At 67.3% G+C, this 15,949-nt stretch overlaps 1 protein-coding gene across 1 annotated transcript; it reads right to left on the minus strand.

Moving 5' to 3' along the window:
- Positions 1-6,639: 6,639 nt before the first annotated feature.
- Positions 6,640-8,458, minus strand: ATP6V1FNB (ATP6V1F neighbor). The gene is made up of 2 exons (XM_039497565.1): positions 7,846-8,458; positions 6,640-6,868 (listed from the first exon to the last, which is right to left on the minus strand). Exons 1-2 carry the CDS (start codon positions 8,264-8,266, stop codon positions 6,759-6,761), a joined length of 531 nt encoding a protein of 176 aa, XP_039353499.1. The 5' UTR covers positions 8,267-8,458; the 3' UTR covers positions 6,640-6,758.
- Between the last annotated feature and the right edge of the window lie 7,491 nt (positions 8,459-15,949).

Raw genomic sequence — 15,949 nt, forward strand, 5'->3', positions numbered from 1 at the left:
CGCCGTTCAAGGGCTGGGGACCAGGGGCCTGTCAGCCCCAGGGAGCGCGGCTGAGGGAGGCTCTTGGGCCCCGGGAACTTGGGGGACCCCAGGTGGGACCAGAGGTGGCCCAGCCTTGGGGAGCTCCGCTGCTGGAGGTGGAGCCTGCTCAGTGCCAGGTGCTGGAGCCCCAGGAGCCAGAGACTGAGGGGCCCCGGGCGTCCCCACAGCGGGAGCCGGAGACTGAGGGGCCCCGGGCGTCCCTGCAGGGGGAGCCGGAGACTGAGGGGCCCCGGGCGTCCCCGCAGCCGGAGCCGGAGCCTGAGGGGCCCCGGGCGTCCCCGCAGCTGGAGTTGGAGACTGAGGAGCCCCGGGCGTCCCCGCAGCCGGAGCCAGAGACTGAGGGGCCCCGGGCGTCCCCGCAGCCGGAGCCGGAGACTGAGGGGCCCCGGGCGTCCCCACAGCCGGAGTTGGAGACTGAGGGGCCCCGGGCATCCCCGCAGCCGGAGCTGGAGACCGAGGGGCCCCGGGTGTCCCCGCAGCTGGAGTTAGAGACTGAGGGGCCCCGGGCGTCCCCGCAGCCGGAGCCGGAGACTGAGGGGCCCCGGGCGTCCCCGCAGCCGGAGCCGGAGACTGAGGGGCCCCGGGTGTCCCCGCAGCGGGAGCCGGAGACTGAGGGGCCCCGGGCGTCCCCGCAGCCGGAGCCGGAGGCCCTGGAGCCCCTGGAACGAAGGGAGCTGGCAGCCCCAGTGACCCTCCAGCTCCAGGACACCCCATGGAGGGATCCAGCAGCCCTGCCGCCCTGTCGGGTGCTGCCGAGGGAGCCGGGAGCCGCTGAGCCCGTGGAGATGAAGGAGCCAGAGGCTGCTGAGCCGCTGGAGGAACGGGAGGCGGTGGAGACCCAGGGCCCTGCCCCGATGGCGCTGGAGCCGTGGCAGGGCCAGGGGATGTTGCAGAGGGAGCCTGTGGCTTGTGGGCCCCGGGAGCTGCAGGCCCAGCGAGCCCAGCACGGGAACCAGGGGGTGTTTCAGCCCCAGGAACCCGTGCAGTGGGGTGGGGAGGTGCTGCCGGCCCATCAGCTTCTGGAGCCAGCGGAAGCCACTGGGCCTGTCCCACCCAGCCCCGGGCGTCCTGGCCAGAGCCCCTGGGGTGCCCCGGCGTGGGATCAGGCAGCCCTCGGCGCTGGAGGCTGTGGGGCGAGCCCCGGCTGGGCGGCCCAGCACGGCGAGCGTGGAGGGGAAGCCATGGGGCCATGCTGGGTAAGGAGGGGCAGTGCGGAGGGCAGCCTGGGGGCAGGGGATGGACTCAGGGCCCATGGTGGGGTGGGGGCGTGGCCTGTGCCATGGGCTGGGAGCCCCCACACCAGGCAGGAGAGGGGGTGTGGCCATGGTGGGAAGGGGGCGTGGCCTGTGCCATGGGCTGGGAGCCCCCACACCAGGCAGGAGAGGGGGTGTGGCCATGGTGGGAAGGGGGCGTGGCCTGTGCCATGGGCTGGGAGTCCCCACACCAGGCAGGAGAGGGGGTGTGGCCATGGTGGGGCGGAGGCGTGGCCTGTGCCATGGGCTGGGGGGCCCCACGCCAGGCAGGAGAGGGGGTGTGGCCATGGTGGGAAGGGGGCGTGGCCTGTGCCATGGGCTGGGAGTCCCCACGCCAGGCAGGAGAGGGGGTGTGGCCATGGTGGGAAGGAGGCGTGGCCTGTGCCATGGGCTAGGAGCCCCCATGCCAGGCAGGAGAGGGGGTGTGGTCATGGTGGGAAGGGGGCGTGGCCTGTGCCATGGGCTGGGGGGCCCCACACCAGGCAGGAGAGGGGGTGTGGCCATGGTGGGAAGGGGGCGTGGCCTGTGCCATGGGCTAGGAGCCCCCATGCCAGGCAGGAGAGGGGGTGTGGTCATGGTGGGAAGGGGGCGTGGCCTGTGCCATAGGTTAGGGGTGCCCCATGCCCGGGGGGCAGGGGTTGGTGGCTGGGGCAGGAAAGCTGCTCAGGGATCTGGTGTTCCCCACAGTGCCACAGCCCTGCACCCCCCCCTGCCTGGAGCCCCCCGCCTGGAGGGGAGCAGACTGGGGCGCCGAGTGCGGGGAGCTGCCACCGGAGCTGCCCTGGAGACAGGAGGGGTACGCAGCCCCCCCCACCAGAGCGGGCACTGCCAGCTGGGAGGGGCTCGGCCCAGCCACCGGGGAGCGAACGGTGCTGCTGCTCACCCCCCCACGGCTGAGCCTGGCATGGGCCCAGCCTGTGCCCGCTAGCCGCGTCCCAGCCCCATAGAGTCATGGTTTGGTGCCAGCCCAAAAGCCCATCTTCCCTGGCCCGGGCACTGCGGGCTCAGCACGGTGCCCATCACGGTGCCGCCTGCACAGGCCCATGGGCCAGGATGGGGCCCTGGGGGGGGGTGCGGCCTGGGAAGCCCAGGGGGGTTGGGCTGCACTCAGGGGTCACCCGTTGGGGAAGGGGCACATGGGGGGCGGGGTGTCTCGCTCAGCTGGCCAGGCCCCCCCAATCCCTAACGCCTCTGGTGCCATTGCAGCCTGGCCTGGCCGCCCCATGGGGCAGCCCCCTGCGCCGGGAGAAGGCCTTTATCCGCCCCTCCAGGAGGGAGCAGCAGGAGGCCGTGCGCAGGCTGGCGGAGCTGCAGCTGGAGGGGGGGCGCAGGCACCAGCGCGATAAGGAGCGGCAGCTGCTGCGGGTGAGGCGGGGGGGGGAGCTGCCAGGGCTCAACCCGCATGTGGGCCCTGCTGGGGGGCAGGGCTGCCAGGGCTCACCCCGCGCGTGGGCCCTGCTGGGGGGCAGGGGGTGAGGCGGGGGGCTGGGCTGCCAGGGCTCACCCTGCTCGGGGGTGGGGCCTGCCCCCCTGGGGGGGAGGCTGGGGCGTGTCACTCCGTTCTGGGCCCGGCCCCTGCAGCGTGGGGGTCAGTGCCCACCGGGGCGCCCCAGGGCTCGGCTGCCCCTGGCACTGCCCTGGAGGGGGACGGGATCCTCAAGGCACAGACTGGGCCAGGCGGGGGGTGCGACTCCGGGGCAGGCTGGCACCTCACGCGGCGCTGCACCCGCTGCCCTGGCCTGTCCGGCGCTGGGGCACGGCTGGGTCCCACCCTGGCCTCTGGGCGCTTTCTCCAGCCCCGTGGTGGCTCCGGTCCTGCTGCTGCTGGCAGTGCCAGGCCCCAGGAGCTCCCCAGGCAGGGCTGGCACGGCCGCGCTGTGCGCCTGGAGAAGGGGCCACTCCTCACCCGGCAGGGTGGGCCCTCAGCGAGTGCCCCAGCGCTGCCCCCTCCCCGGGCTCGCTCGGACTCGGGTTCAAGCCTCCCCCCTTCTCCCCCCAGTTCCAGGAGCGACTGTCCGTCGCCAGGCACAGGTCAGTGGAGACTCTTCCGGGGAGACTCCAGCCCCCTGCGGAGCCTCAGCTGCAGGTAAGGGCCCGTCTGCTGCCCAAGGGGGGGTGCAGCCGGCACAGGGCCGGGGAGGTGATCACCCTGGGGATCTCGCCCGGCGTGGGGTTGGGAGGCGATCACCCGGGGTGGGGTGGAATCCGGCCCAGCGTGGGAGCAATAGGAGGCAATTGCCCTGGGGGGTGGGATCCAGCCTGGCATGCGGGGCAGAGGAGGCGATCACCCCCGGAGGGGGGATCTAGCCGGGCGTGGGGTCGGGAGGCGATCACCCGGGGTGGGAGGTGGAATCCGGCCCAGCGTGGGAGCAATAGGAGACAATTGCCCTGGGGGGTGGGATCCAGCCTGGCATGGGGGGCAGGGGAGGTGATCACCCCGGGAGGGGGGATCTAGCCGGGCGTGGGGTCGGGGGGAGGCGATCACCCTGGGGGGGGTATCTAGCCCGGCGTGGGGTTGGGAGGTGATCACCCGGGGTGGGAAATCCAGCCCAGCGTGGGAGCAATAGGAGGCAGTTGCCCTGGGGGTGGGATCCAGCCTGGCATGGGGGCAGGAGGTGATCACCCGGGGGTGGATCCAGCCTGGCATGGGGGCAGGGAGGTGATCACCCTGGGAGGGGATCTGGCCGGGCGTGGGGTCGGGGAGGCGATCACCCGGGGATCTAGCCGGCGTGGGGTTGGGAGGTGATCACCCGGGGTGGTGGGATCCAGCCCCGCATGGGGTCGGGGGGAGGCGATCACCCCAGGGTGGGGGAGGATCTAGCCCGGCGTGGGGTCAGGGGGAGGCGATCACCCTGGGGGGGTGGGATCCAGCCCGGCGTGGGGTCAGGGGGAGGCGATCACCCCGGGGGGGTGGGATCCAGCCCGGCATGGGGGGCAGGGGAAGGCGGTTGTTGCCCCGGGGGTCAGGGCATAGATGCACCAGCAGAGGCAGATGCTGGCACCTCCCTAGGCGGGGCAGGGGGGCTGCTGGGACGGGGCAGGGGCCGGCCTGGGGCTCATGGAGGTGGCCTGCCCCCCTGCCCCACGTTCTCTGGGGCTCTGCTCCCCCACGCTCGAGGCCCTTGGCCGGGGGGGGGGGGGAGTGGCCCCGGCAGCCCCCGCAGGCGGCTGGCAGTGCCTGGGGGGCAGGGCCCGGGCAGTGTTGGCTCAGCCTGGCCCGTTCCCCTGGCAGGAGGCCCGGGCACAGCAGAGGGAGGCGCTGAAGCAGCACCTGGAGCAGGTGAAGCGGGAGCGGACGCAGGGCCTGCAGGCCAGGCGCCACAGGCAGGTGTCCGTGGGGAGCGGGGGGGCTGGGGGGCAGGCCGAGGAGCAGGCCGGGGGGCAGGCCGAGGAGCAGGCCTGCAGTGCGGGGCCGGGGAACCGGCTGCCGGGGGGTGCCCTGGCGTCTTGGCTCTCGCTCCACCCACTGGCTGCTCCAAGGCAGGCTGGGGTCCCGGCACCTCGGCCTGGGGGCAATGGGCAGGAGGGGAGTGCGGCTTGGGGCAGGGGGTCGAGACCCCCCAGCTCTGGCCTGGGCCATCCCACCCCTGGGCTGGCTGTCCTGCCCGCCTCCCCCCAGGCTCATTCTGGCCCCAGGCTCATTGCTTGCCCCAACTCTGGCCCAGACTGTCCAACCCCTGCCCCCCCCCTCAGGGCTGGCCGCCCCTCCCCCAGGCTGCCCCAGGGCTGGCCGCCCCTCCCCCATGCTGCCCCAGGGCTGGCCGCCCCTCCCCCAGGCTGCCCCAGGGCTGGCCGCCCCTCCCCCAGGCCGGCCCCACGCTGACCCACGCTGGTCTCTCCCCAGGAACACGCTGAGTTTCCAGGAGCTCTTGGAGCCGCTGGTGGCGCCGGGTGAGGAGGGCAGCGCCCTGAGCCGGGCTGGGCAGACGTGAGCATGGGTGGGCACGCGGAGACAGGCAGCCCCCTCCCCTCGCGCCCAGCCGGGCATTGGCAGGGGGCCGCCAGCGCACAGCCTGGGATGAAGTGGGGGATTGGTGTGCCTCAGTTTCCCCGGTGTGCGGTGCTGGGACTCAGGTGTGACTGGCCAGACATTGTGACTTGGCAGCTGGGGCAAGAAGCCAGCTGGCCCCGAGGGGTCCAGGTGACCGGTTTTGCCGGACAGACAACAAAGGACGGAGGAGGGGCGACTGGGCATGACTGGGCTGGGGGCAGACTCTTGGCCGCAGGACACTCTCCGGGTTTGGGACGTGGGGAGAGCCCAGGGCGCTGCCCCCCCCCCCGCCCCCAAGATGGACTTTGCTGCAGGTTCCTGCTTTCTGTGCAAACAAAGCTCTGTTCTACGCTGTTCCCGACCACTAATAACCCTCCTGTGTCCCACCCTGGCTGGGAGTCAGGCCTGGCTGCGGAGTGGGGGTGTGTGGCCCCATTGGGGGTGGGTGAGGCTGCCCCAGGCTGGCTGAATGCTCCAAGGTCAGACCCAGCAGGCACTGCAGCCAAGGGGGCTTGCCCCGGTGAGAGCGCGCCCTGAGGGACGCCACACTGCCCCAGGGTCCTGTAGGTCCCCCCCGAGAGCAGTGCCAGAGCCCCGAGCGCCTGGGGAGTCCAGGGAGCCAGAGCCACCCCCCAGCACCCGCTGCAGGCCCCAGGGCCAAGCCCCACAGCTGCTGCCCAGCCACTCTGGGCGTTGGCTGGGGTGGGGCAGACAGCACAGCCGGGAGTGTGCAGGGCTGGCCCCGTCCGTCCCTAGTCGCCCCCCGGCTCGGCACGGTGGCGCTAGGGCACAGGGCAGGGGCCATTCCCAGGGGCTGGAGAGCAGGCTCAGGAGTGCTGGGGGGCTACGGTCCCCTTCCCGCCATGTTGGCTCTCGGGAGGGTCCCCACCAAGAGCGCGAGGGGCTGCAGGTGAGGACGGTGGGCAGCCACCGGCGAGCCCCAGTGGATGGCGACACTGGCTGGGCAGGGGAGCCCCTTGGCACTGGAGAGGAGCCCACAGGGCGATGCAATGGCTCTGCCCACATGCAGCCCAGCCTGGCACAGCCTACAATAAACTCACCCACCGGCCCCCGGCCCCCGGCCCCGGGCTGTCACCATGAAGGACGCGCCGGGCCCTGCTGGCCGCCTCTGCCCCCCCTGGTGCCAGCCCGCCCCTCGCCAGGTGCCACTCCCAGAGCCCCGACCCTGCTCCGAGGAGGCCAGGCAGGCTGGGCAATGGCCAGGCAGGCTTGGGCCCTGCCAGAGCCGGGGGCCGGGCCCAGCTGCCTTGGCGGTGGTTAAAGGGCAGGCCCTGGGCCCTACGTTTGGTTAGTGCCCGGCCGGGTGGCTGAAGGATGCGCAGAGCCAGCGGGGGCAGCACCAGGCAGTCGTGTTAGGAGAGCCCAGTGCCCCAAGCAGCCAGCGTGGTCCAGGGCTGGGGCGGCCTGGCCTGGCCTCAGGCCCAGAGCCCCGTGGTGGGGGGGCCCGGCTCTCACATGGCCACGTCGCGCGGGTCCAGCAGCGAGAAGGCCCCGTTCTTGCGGAAGAAGCTCTCGATGCGGCACTTGGGTGACGGGGGCACGTAGACTTTGGTGACTTTCCCTGGGCAGAGACACAAGGGGGGGTGAGCTGTGGGGGGGCCTATTAGAACCCCAGATCCCCGGCCCAGAGCTGACTCATTGCCATCCTCCCTCCCCGGCAGCACCGGGGTCCCAATATCTCGCTCTGGGGAGGGGGTCCCCTGACACCCCAGAGCGGTGACACTGCCCTGCCCAGGGCTCAGCGCCCCACTGCGTGCCCAGTGAGCCAGGAGGGGACCCCGCCTTTAAACCCGAGTCCTGGCGCCCTGGTGCAGGGCTGTGGCATGAGGCCGCCATGGGCAGAGGAGCTGGCTGGGGGGCAGCTGGGGGAAGCTGTTGGGCCAGTCCAGCTGGGGGAGGGGGGTGCAGCGAATGTGAAGGCCGAGGGGACACGGTGATGGTCACGGCCCTTCCAGAGCCAACGCTGAGAGCCTGGTGGGAAGGGGTTCACTCGGGGGTTGTCACAGCTGGCGCTGGGCTGCATGCCAGGCCCCCTCAGCACTAGAGCCTCCTGGCCAAGAACTACGGCCCTGCCTCTTGAGCCAGTGGGGAATCTCCATCACAGCCCAGCACTGTAGGGCCTATGGCACACAGCAGAAGAGATCTCATCCCATCCAGCAGAGGGCAGCGCTTCCTCCCCACACACATGATTGCACTATTAGTACAAACCCACCCTGTGCCAGCCAGGTGTCCCCACGGGGAGGGGGGGGGACCCCCTGGCAAACAGCCAGCTGCTGCCACTAGAGATTTGCAGTATGCAAATGAGCACAGGCCGGCTGTGCTGATTGGCCCAGCCTGCTGCGAGGTCACAGCCGGCGTCATGGAGCCGTTCCGGAGGTACTGCCCCCGGGGAGAGCGCCACCTAGTGGAACCCCCCAGCTGTCTCCGCTGCGCCCCCTCCGCCAGTGCGGCCCCGGGCTATGGGGCGAGATGGCCCCGTGGGCACAGACTTGAGCCACGGGCAGGGCTCTGGCCCCAGCGCCCGCCGCCCCGGCTCACCCATCTGCCAGCCGTAGAGGAAGTTGGTGGTGACGGGGGTGTAGTACTTCTCCTCGGGCGCGCAGGCCGTGCGGCGGGTCAGGTAGCGCCGCCGGCCCTCGCCGTCCTGGGAGATGCCCTGGTACAGCAGCTGCCGCACCTCCGGCGCCACGGGCTTCATCTCCCCCTCCTGGATGCCCCCGGTGGCCCCGGCCGGCTCCTCGGGCGGCTGCTCGGCCGGGGGCACGGGCGCCGGAGACGGGAGGGCGGGCAGCTTGAGCGGCTCCTTGGTGGCCTGCCGGCGCTGGCGCAGCTGCTCCTGCCTGGCCTTGACGGCTGCCCCGTAGCGCTGGTGCCAGCGGAAGCGGAGCATCAGCTCCTTGAGATACTCCTCCTTCCAGAAGTCCTGCTGCAGCGTGTCCATGTTCAGCTGGCGCGCCATGGTGGCACCTGCCGGCCGCCCCCAGGCTCCCTGCGCTCAGCTACCCCGGCTCCTGCCCCGGGCTGGAGTGCTGCGGGGGCCTCCCTGTGGCAAGGCCGAGCTGCGCCCCAAGGGCACCCAGTGGGCACAAGTCCGGGGCTCGGGTCCCGTCCCTGCTGCCCCCCCCAGCCCATGGGCAGCTGGTACCATTGTCAGCTGTGTTGCCATGGCAGCTGCATCACACCCCTGAGCTCACAGAGGCCAGGGGGCAAGGGGCTGCCTGGCGCTGACCCGGCTGCCCTGGTCCGGGGCGCCAGCCATGGCTCCAGGGAATCTCACCCGGAGCAGCTCCCCAGGGTGCCCTCCATCCCCACGGCTGCCTGCGGCCCCTGCTGGCCAGCCCAGGGAGCACTGAGGCTGGGCATCGCTGCTCCCATGCTGCCTGTCCCTGTGGCACCTCTGCCCCTCGGTGACGGGGGGAGGGGGGGGCAGCTGCCCCAGGATCAGATGGGCGAGGGCTGACCTGGTGCTGATGGGAAAGGGGGGGCTGCTCTGGGACTCCCCCCCCCAACATTATGAATGTAGTTGTCACAGACTCACAGATCATGCCCACTCTTAGCCCTGTGCGGTCCATGGGGGCAACAGCCCTTCTCGGGGGTCCGCTCTATCCCGGGATCAGGCCCCTCCACTTCCTCAAACACCTCTCGGAGCCTTAGCACCCCTGTCTCTGCCGTGGACCCCCCCAGGGAGCCCCCTCGTTCTGGATCCCCGGGGCCTCCACTCCCAGAGGGAATGATGCCGCCCTGTTCTCTAGCCGGGAGCGACTCTCAGCCAGCGTAACAGGAGGGTTATTGAGAGGTGAACCCAGCACAGGAAACTCTCAGGGCCTCGGGCCTGGCCTCCCTCAGCCCAGCACATCCCAGTCCCCCTGCAGCAAGGTGGGCTCTGCCGGCTTCCCCTCGCCAGCCATGAGCCCCCCTGCTACTTCATCACAGTAATATAATATCTCATTGAAAGGTGACCCAGGGCCAGGAAGAGTTAATTAACTTGATTAGCACTACAAAAGGTTTTTTTTCTCCTGCAGATAACAGCTCATCTTAATTAGTCTCTTACAGTTGGTAGGGCAAAAGACGGTTACTCACCTGTAGTAACTGTTGTTCTTCGAGATGTGTTGCTCCTATCCATTCCAGTTAGGTGTGCGCGCCGCGCGTGCACGGCATCTCGGAACTTTTTTCCCTAGCAACCCCGGCGGGCCGGCTGTCGCCCCCTGGAGTGGCGCCGCCATGGCGCTAAATATATACCCCAGCCGGCCCGTCCGCTCCTCAGTTCCTTCTTGCCGGCTACTCCGACAGTGGGGAAGGAGGGCGGGTCTGGAATGGATTGGAGCAACACATCTCGAAGAACACCAGTTACTACAGGTGTGTAACCGTCTTTTCTTCTTCGAGTGATTGCTCCAATGCATTCCAGTTAGGTGATTCCCAAGCCTTACCTTAGGCGGTGGGGTCGGAGTGAGACGTGGCGGAGTGTAATACCGCAGAGCCGAAGGCTGCATCGTCTCTAGACTGCTGCACCAACGCGTAGTGAGAGGCGAAGGTGTGGACTGAAGACCAGGTGGCCGCTCGACAGATGTCCTGGATCGGGACGTTGGCCAGGAAGGCAACCGATGAGGCGTGCGCCCTTGTCGAGTGGGCGGTGGCGGCATGGCGGCACGCGAGCAAGCTCGTAACAGGTTCGAATGCATGCAGTCACCCAGGACGAAATTGTCTGGGAGGAGACCGGCTCACCCTTCATGCGGTCGGGCGGCGACAAACAACTGGGTCGAGCGCCGGAAAGGCCGTTCGCTCGATGTAAAGCGGCGCCCTGCGGGCGTCCAGGGTGTGAAGCTGTTGTTCCCGAGGCGAGGCATGCGGCCGGGAAGAAGACCGGGAGGAAGATCTCCTGGTTGAGGTGGAAGGCCGATACCACCTTAGGGAGGAAGGCGGATGTGGCGGCTGTACCTTGTCTGCATGGAAGGCGGTGTAAGGTGGGCCCACCGTTAGCGCTCGAAGCTCGAAACTCGTCGCGGATGTGATGGCGGCGAGGAAAGCTGTCTTCCAGGAGAGGTAGAGTAGTGAACACGTGGCCAAGGGCTCGAAGGGGGGACCCATCAGTTTGGCCAGGACGAGGTTCAAATCCCAGGTCGGGGTCGGACGCCGCACCGGCGGGTATAAGCGGTCCAAGCCTTTAAGGAAGCGGGAAACCATCTGGTTGGAGAAGATGGACCGACCTTCCAGCGATGGGCGAAGGCGGACACTGCCGCGAGGTGAACCTTCAATGAGGAGACTGCAAGACCTTGCTCCTTAAGGTACCACAGGTAGTCGAGGATGGTAGGTACCGGGCAGCGAATGGATTCAGAGAACGCTGATCGCACCAAAGCGCGAACCTCTTCCACTTCGCGAGGTAAGTGGAGCGCGTGGAAGGCTTGCGGCTTTCCAGGAGGACCTGCTGAACTGCCGCGGAGCAGCCCCTCTCTGCGTGGGTCAGCCACTCAGGTACCAAGCTGTAAGATGGAGGGACTGCAGGTTCGGATGGCGGAGTCTGCCGAAGTCCTGGGTGATGAGGTCCGGCCACAGCGGGAGGGGGATGGGTTCCCGAGCGGAGCTCGAGCAGCAGGGTGTACCAGTGCTGCCTCGGCCAGGCGGCGCTATGAGAATGGCGTGGGCTCTGTCTCTCGAGCTTCAGGAGCACTCGGTGCACGAGCGGAACTGGAGGAAGGCATAGAGGCGATCCGTCCAGGGTAGAAAGGCGTCGGACAGGGAGCCTGGCGGCGACCCTGGAATGAACAAAACCGGTGGCACTTCCTGTTCTCCTGGAGGCGAATAGGTCTATCTGGAAACCCCACCTCCGGAAGATTGTGTGGGCGACGTCTGGGACGGAGGGACCACTCGTGCGAGAGGAGCGACCTGCTGAGCGGTCGGCCAGCGTGTTCTGCACTCCCGGAAGAAAGGGCGGCTTGAAGGTGAATGGAGTGGGTCACACAGAAGTCCCACAGAAGCATCGCCTCCCTGCAGAGGGGAAGAGCGCTCCGCCCTGCTTGTTCACGTAGAACATTGCTGTCGTATTGTCCGTGCATACTGTCACACATCGGCCTTGCAGATGGGGCAGAAAGTTTGGCAGGCTAGGCGGATCGCACGCAGCTCGCGGACATTGATATGCAGGCGAGCTCCTGGGTCGACCAGAGGCCTTGGGTGTGGAGATCGCCCAGGTGGGCCCCAACCGAGTGCCGGCGTCCGTGGTGGCGTGGCGGACGGGCGCGGAGGTGGAGCAGGATCCCGGCACACACGGTCTCGGGTCGAGCCACCATCGGAGGGACTCGAGGCCACTCTGGAGACCGTCACCACCATCTCGGCGGGTCCCGATGTGGCGGTACACCGGCGCCAGCCAGGACTGGAGCAGGCGGAGGTGGAGCGCGCGTCTGTGATCACATACGTGCAAGCCGCCATGTGGCCCAGGAGGCGGAGGCAGGAGCGCACCGTCGTGGTCGGGAAGGTGACTAGGTCCGTGATGAGGTGACCATCGTTTGATGGCGGCGCGAGGAGACAGGCCGGGCTATGGTGGAGTCGAGGACCGCTCCGATGAACTCCACGCGCTGAGAAGGGATGAAAGTGGACTTCGGCGTTGATGAGGAGGCGAGCCGCGGAAGAGGGACGGATCTCTGCCACCTGGCCCAGCACTAGTTGTCGAGATTGTCCGCGAACCAGCCAGTCGTCCAGGTGCGGATACACGTGGATCTGGCGGCGGCGGAGGCTGCGGCGACCACCGCCATGCATTTGGTAAAGACCCTCGGTGCGGTGGAGAGACCGAATGGCAACACCGCAAACTGGTAGTGGGCGTTGCGAGCACAAATCGGAGTAACGTCGATGAGGAGGATAGATGGCGACATGGAAGTAAGCGTCGTTCATGTCGAGGCGGCAAACCAATCTCCCGGATCCAGGAGGAATGATGGTCCCCAAGGTGACCATGCGAAACTTGGGCTTGAGCAGGAACTTGTTCAGCTCGCGAAGGTCCAGGATAGGGCGTAGCCCGCCTTTCGCCTTGGGGATAAGGAAATAGCGGGAGTAGAATCCCTGCCCGCCTGTCTTGAGGCACTGCTTCTATGGCACCCACGCTCAACAGAGTCTGGACCTCTTGCAAGAGGACTTGCTCGTGAGAGGGGTCCCTGAAGAGGACAGGGAGGGTGGGTGGGAAGGCGGGCGAAACAAATTGAAGGCGGTATCCTGACTGGACTGTTTGCAACACCCAGCTGTCCGATGTCAAATGGGACCACGCCCGAAAAAGAAATGGGAAAGCGGTTGTAAAATAACGGGGAAGGATCCGGTAGGAGAGAGATGGGCCGTCCTCGGCGTCCCATCAAAGCGGACTTGGCCCCTGGGAGCCTTGGGCGAGGCCTGCCCCTGGTTCCGCCCGATTGCCCGGCGGGCGGCGGCGGTTCTGGGCGATCGCCCGGCTAGAATCGGCGATAGCGCTGTTGGTAGCGGGCTGGTTGCGGCGGAAGGGTCTGCGCTGTGTCGCGGCGTGTGCATTCGGCGTGCGGATGGCGTCGACCGTCCTTCAGGGTCTGGATCCGAGAATCCGTCTTCTCGGAAAACAGACCCTGGGTGTCAACGGAGATCCTGGAGTATACTGCACCTCGGCGGCAGGGTAGAAGATTGCAGCCAGGAGATGCGCCTCATCGTCACGCCCGATGCCAAGGTCCGAGCCCCTGAGTCCGCGGCGTCGAGGGCAGCCGTGATAGAGGATCTGGAGGACCTCTTTCCCTCCTCCAACAAGGCCGAGAACTCCTGACGAGATGTTGATGGCAGGAGCTCCGTGAATTTCGCCAGGGACGTCAGGATGTCAAAGGCGTACCTGGCGAGAAGGACCATAATGTTGGCAATCCGCATTTGTAAGCCCCCTGCGGAGTAGACCTTACGGCCGAGCAGGTCCATGCGTGGCGTCCTTGGATTTGGGCGCTGGGGCAGGTTGGCGTGTCTCTCGGTCGTTGGCGGATTGAGCGACCAGGAGTCGGAGTAGGGTGGGAATAGAGGTACTCATAGCCAGTCGGGGCTAAGTACTTACGCTCGACCCGCGTGCTGTAGGCTGAAGAAGCGGGGTTTGCCAGGCGTAGTTGCATTTTTTTGAATTGTCCGCACAAAGGGCAATGCCACTCGGACGGGAGTGTCCGCGCCGACCACATTGGTGATCGGGTCCTCATCCTCCTGGACCTCCGCCACGGGAAGGCCCATGGCCGCCGCCACGCGGCGAAGCAGTTCCTGAAAGGCCCGAAGGTCAATGGGCGGGGGCTCGTTGGCCACAGCCCCTGCCACCGCCTCGTCCGGCGGGGCGATGAAGACGCCCTGTCCGATAGGTTCTGGCACTGGGGCTGGTGGCTGGACCTCCGCTTTCGTGCGGAGTGGCGGGTTGGCGGTCCGTAGGAGGCGGGGACCTCGTGCGGAGGAGAGGAGGCGGTCGGCTAACTGTCGCCTCGGGAGTCTGGTCAGCGGTCCCATCCCGCAAAGGAAAGGGGTGCCCTGTGCCTCATGGTGCGCCCAGGGACCCAGTAGCCCCACTGCTCGTGATGGAGTCCTTGCGGGGTCGGCAACTGCTGGCGGCATCGTCTGCACGGAGGCCACCGGCGCTGGGCGGGATGGCCAGCGGTGCCGGCGCCGAGGAATGACCCGCAGAGGGCGGGAGACCCTCCGCCCGGCGGGCGAAGGTCGATAAAATGGCGGCGGCTGGGCCAGCGATCGCGACCGTCGGCCACCACGGTGCCGGGAGCTCGACCGGCGCCGGGAGCTCGGCGGGACCGGGATCTGCGGTGCGGGAAGGACTTCAGCGGTCGCGGTGCGCGGCGGTGCGGGATGGAGATCTCGGCGGTACCTGCGTCGGTGACCTGGATCTGGACCGGTGCGGGAATACGACGGTACCGAGATTGAAACGGTACCGGGACTCAGACGGCGGCAGGATGGTGCCGGTGGCGGGATGAGAACGGCGTCGGGATGGTGCTCGGTGCGAGATGAGGCGGCGTCGAGATCGGCGGCAGGGCGGCGACCTGCGGCGGGACCGGGATCGGGACGGGGCGCCTTCCGTGCCGTTCGTCCAGGGAGGCGGCGTGTCATCCTGGCGGTTTCCCCACTGATGTGACAGTCCGCACCGGCGGTGCCGAGGCTGGAGGCTCGGTGCCTCTATGAGCGGATTAGCTCACGCGCGCGAGGAGAACGTCTCCGGCGTTGGCGGCAGCCTTGGCTCCACCACGGTCGGTGCGGGGCGCGGCGATGCGGACTCGGCGGCGCTTGCGGTGCGGTCGAGGCCCAGGGCACGCCTTTCGCCGCGGCCGCAGCCACTCGCGGCATCCTCCGTGCGGGCTTTGCCACTGCTTTCGCGAGCTGCTGACTGTCTGAAGCGGCGGCGGCGCGGGTCTTCTTGGTCGCCGGCTTAGGCACCGGGGCAGCGGTGCGGGCGGCTCGGTGCCGCAGGTGCACTCTGCACCGGCGAAGCCCTCGGTGCGGCGCGGGCGGTGCCGGGGTTGGAGGGCGCCTCCATAAGGACCTGTTTGAGGCGAATGTCTCGCTCCTTACGGGTCCGCGGCTTGAAAGCCGAGCAGATAGCGCACCTGTCCGTGCGGTGTCCTTCGCCCAGGCAACGGAGGCAAGAGCCGTGGGGATCACCAACCGGCATAGGCCTCTGGCACGCTGCGCAGGGCTTAAAGCCCGGTGCCTTGGGCATGAGCCGCGCACCGGGAAGGAAAGGAGGAACTACCCCCCTTATCCTTACCTAAATCACTAACTAACTAACTATTGAACTAACTATACTAACACTAAACGAACTATGTACAAGGAAAAGTAGCGAGAGCTAGGGTTGTGGAGGACAGAGAGCACTCCACAGTTCCAACTGGCCGTCACCGGCGGTAAGAAGGAACTGAGGAGCGGACGGGCCGGCTGGGGTATATATTTAGCGCCATGGCGGCGCCACTCCAGGGGGCGACAGCCGGCCCGCCGGGGTTGCTAGGGAAAAAAGTTCCGAGATGCCGTGCACGCGCGGCGCGCACACCTAACTGGAATGCATTGGAGCAATCACTCGAAGAAGAACTCCCACCTTTCCACGTTCTCTCTCTGTGTTCCAGTCTATGCATCCGCTGAAGTGAGCTGGAGCCCACGAAAGCTCATGCTTAAATAAATGTGTTAGTCTCTAAGGTGCCACAAGGACTCCTGGTCTTTTTGGGATACAGACTAACACGGCTGCTGCTCTGAAACCTTAATTACCTCCCAGACTGGCCTGAGCCAGGGCCCAGCTCTAGAGCCTGGTTAGGCAGATCTGTAAATGAGCAGAGCTTTGAAATGCAGCCTGCAGTGTTAGAGGTAGAAGGGTGGGGGTGTGCTCAGGGCTTGGGGTGTAACAAACAAGTCTTGTCTATTGCTATGGCTTTGATTCAAAGATCGAAAAAAGGAGCATTAACATTTAGGAAGACACTTGAGGGAACTAGTATTATTGTCTCTGTGTCTCTTTGAAGGTTGTGGTGACCTGCATCTGAACTGTTCAATGGATAAATTACCCTGTGCTAATTGCCAGGATGTTTGGAAGGAGAGTTAAGCCTATTGTTTTCTCAGGCCAAAAGGCTGCTGGGAAATATAAAAACCCTGGGACACAACCCTGCTTCATCAGATCTGCTTTGGGTTTGAAGAGGGG

The sequence above is a fragment of the Mauremys reevesii genome, linkage group 1 (genome assembly GCF_016161935.1).
Source record: "Mauremys reevesii isolate NIE-2019 linkage group 1, ASM1616193v1, whole genome shotgun sequence".
Taxonomy (NCBI): Eukaryota; Metazoa; Chordata; order Testudines; family Geoemydidae; genus Mauremys; species Mauremys reevesii.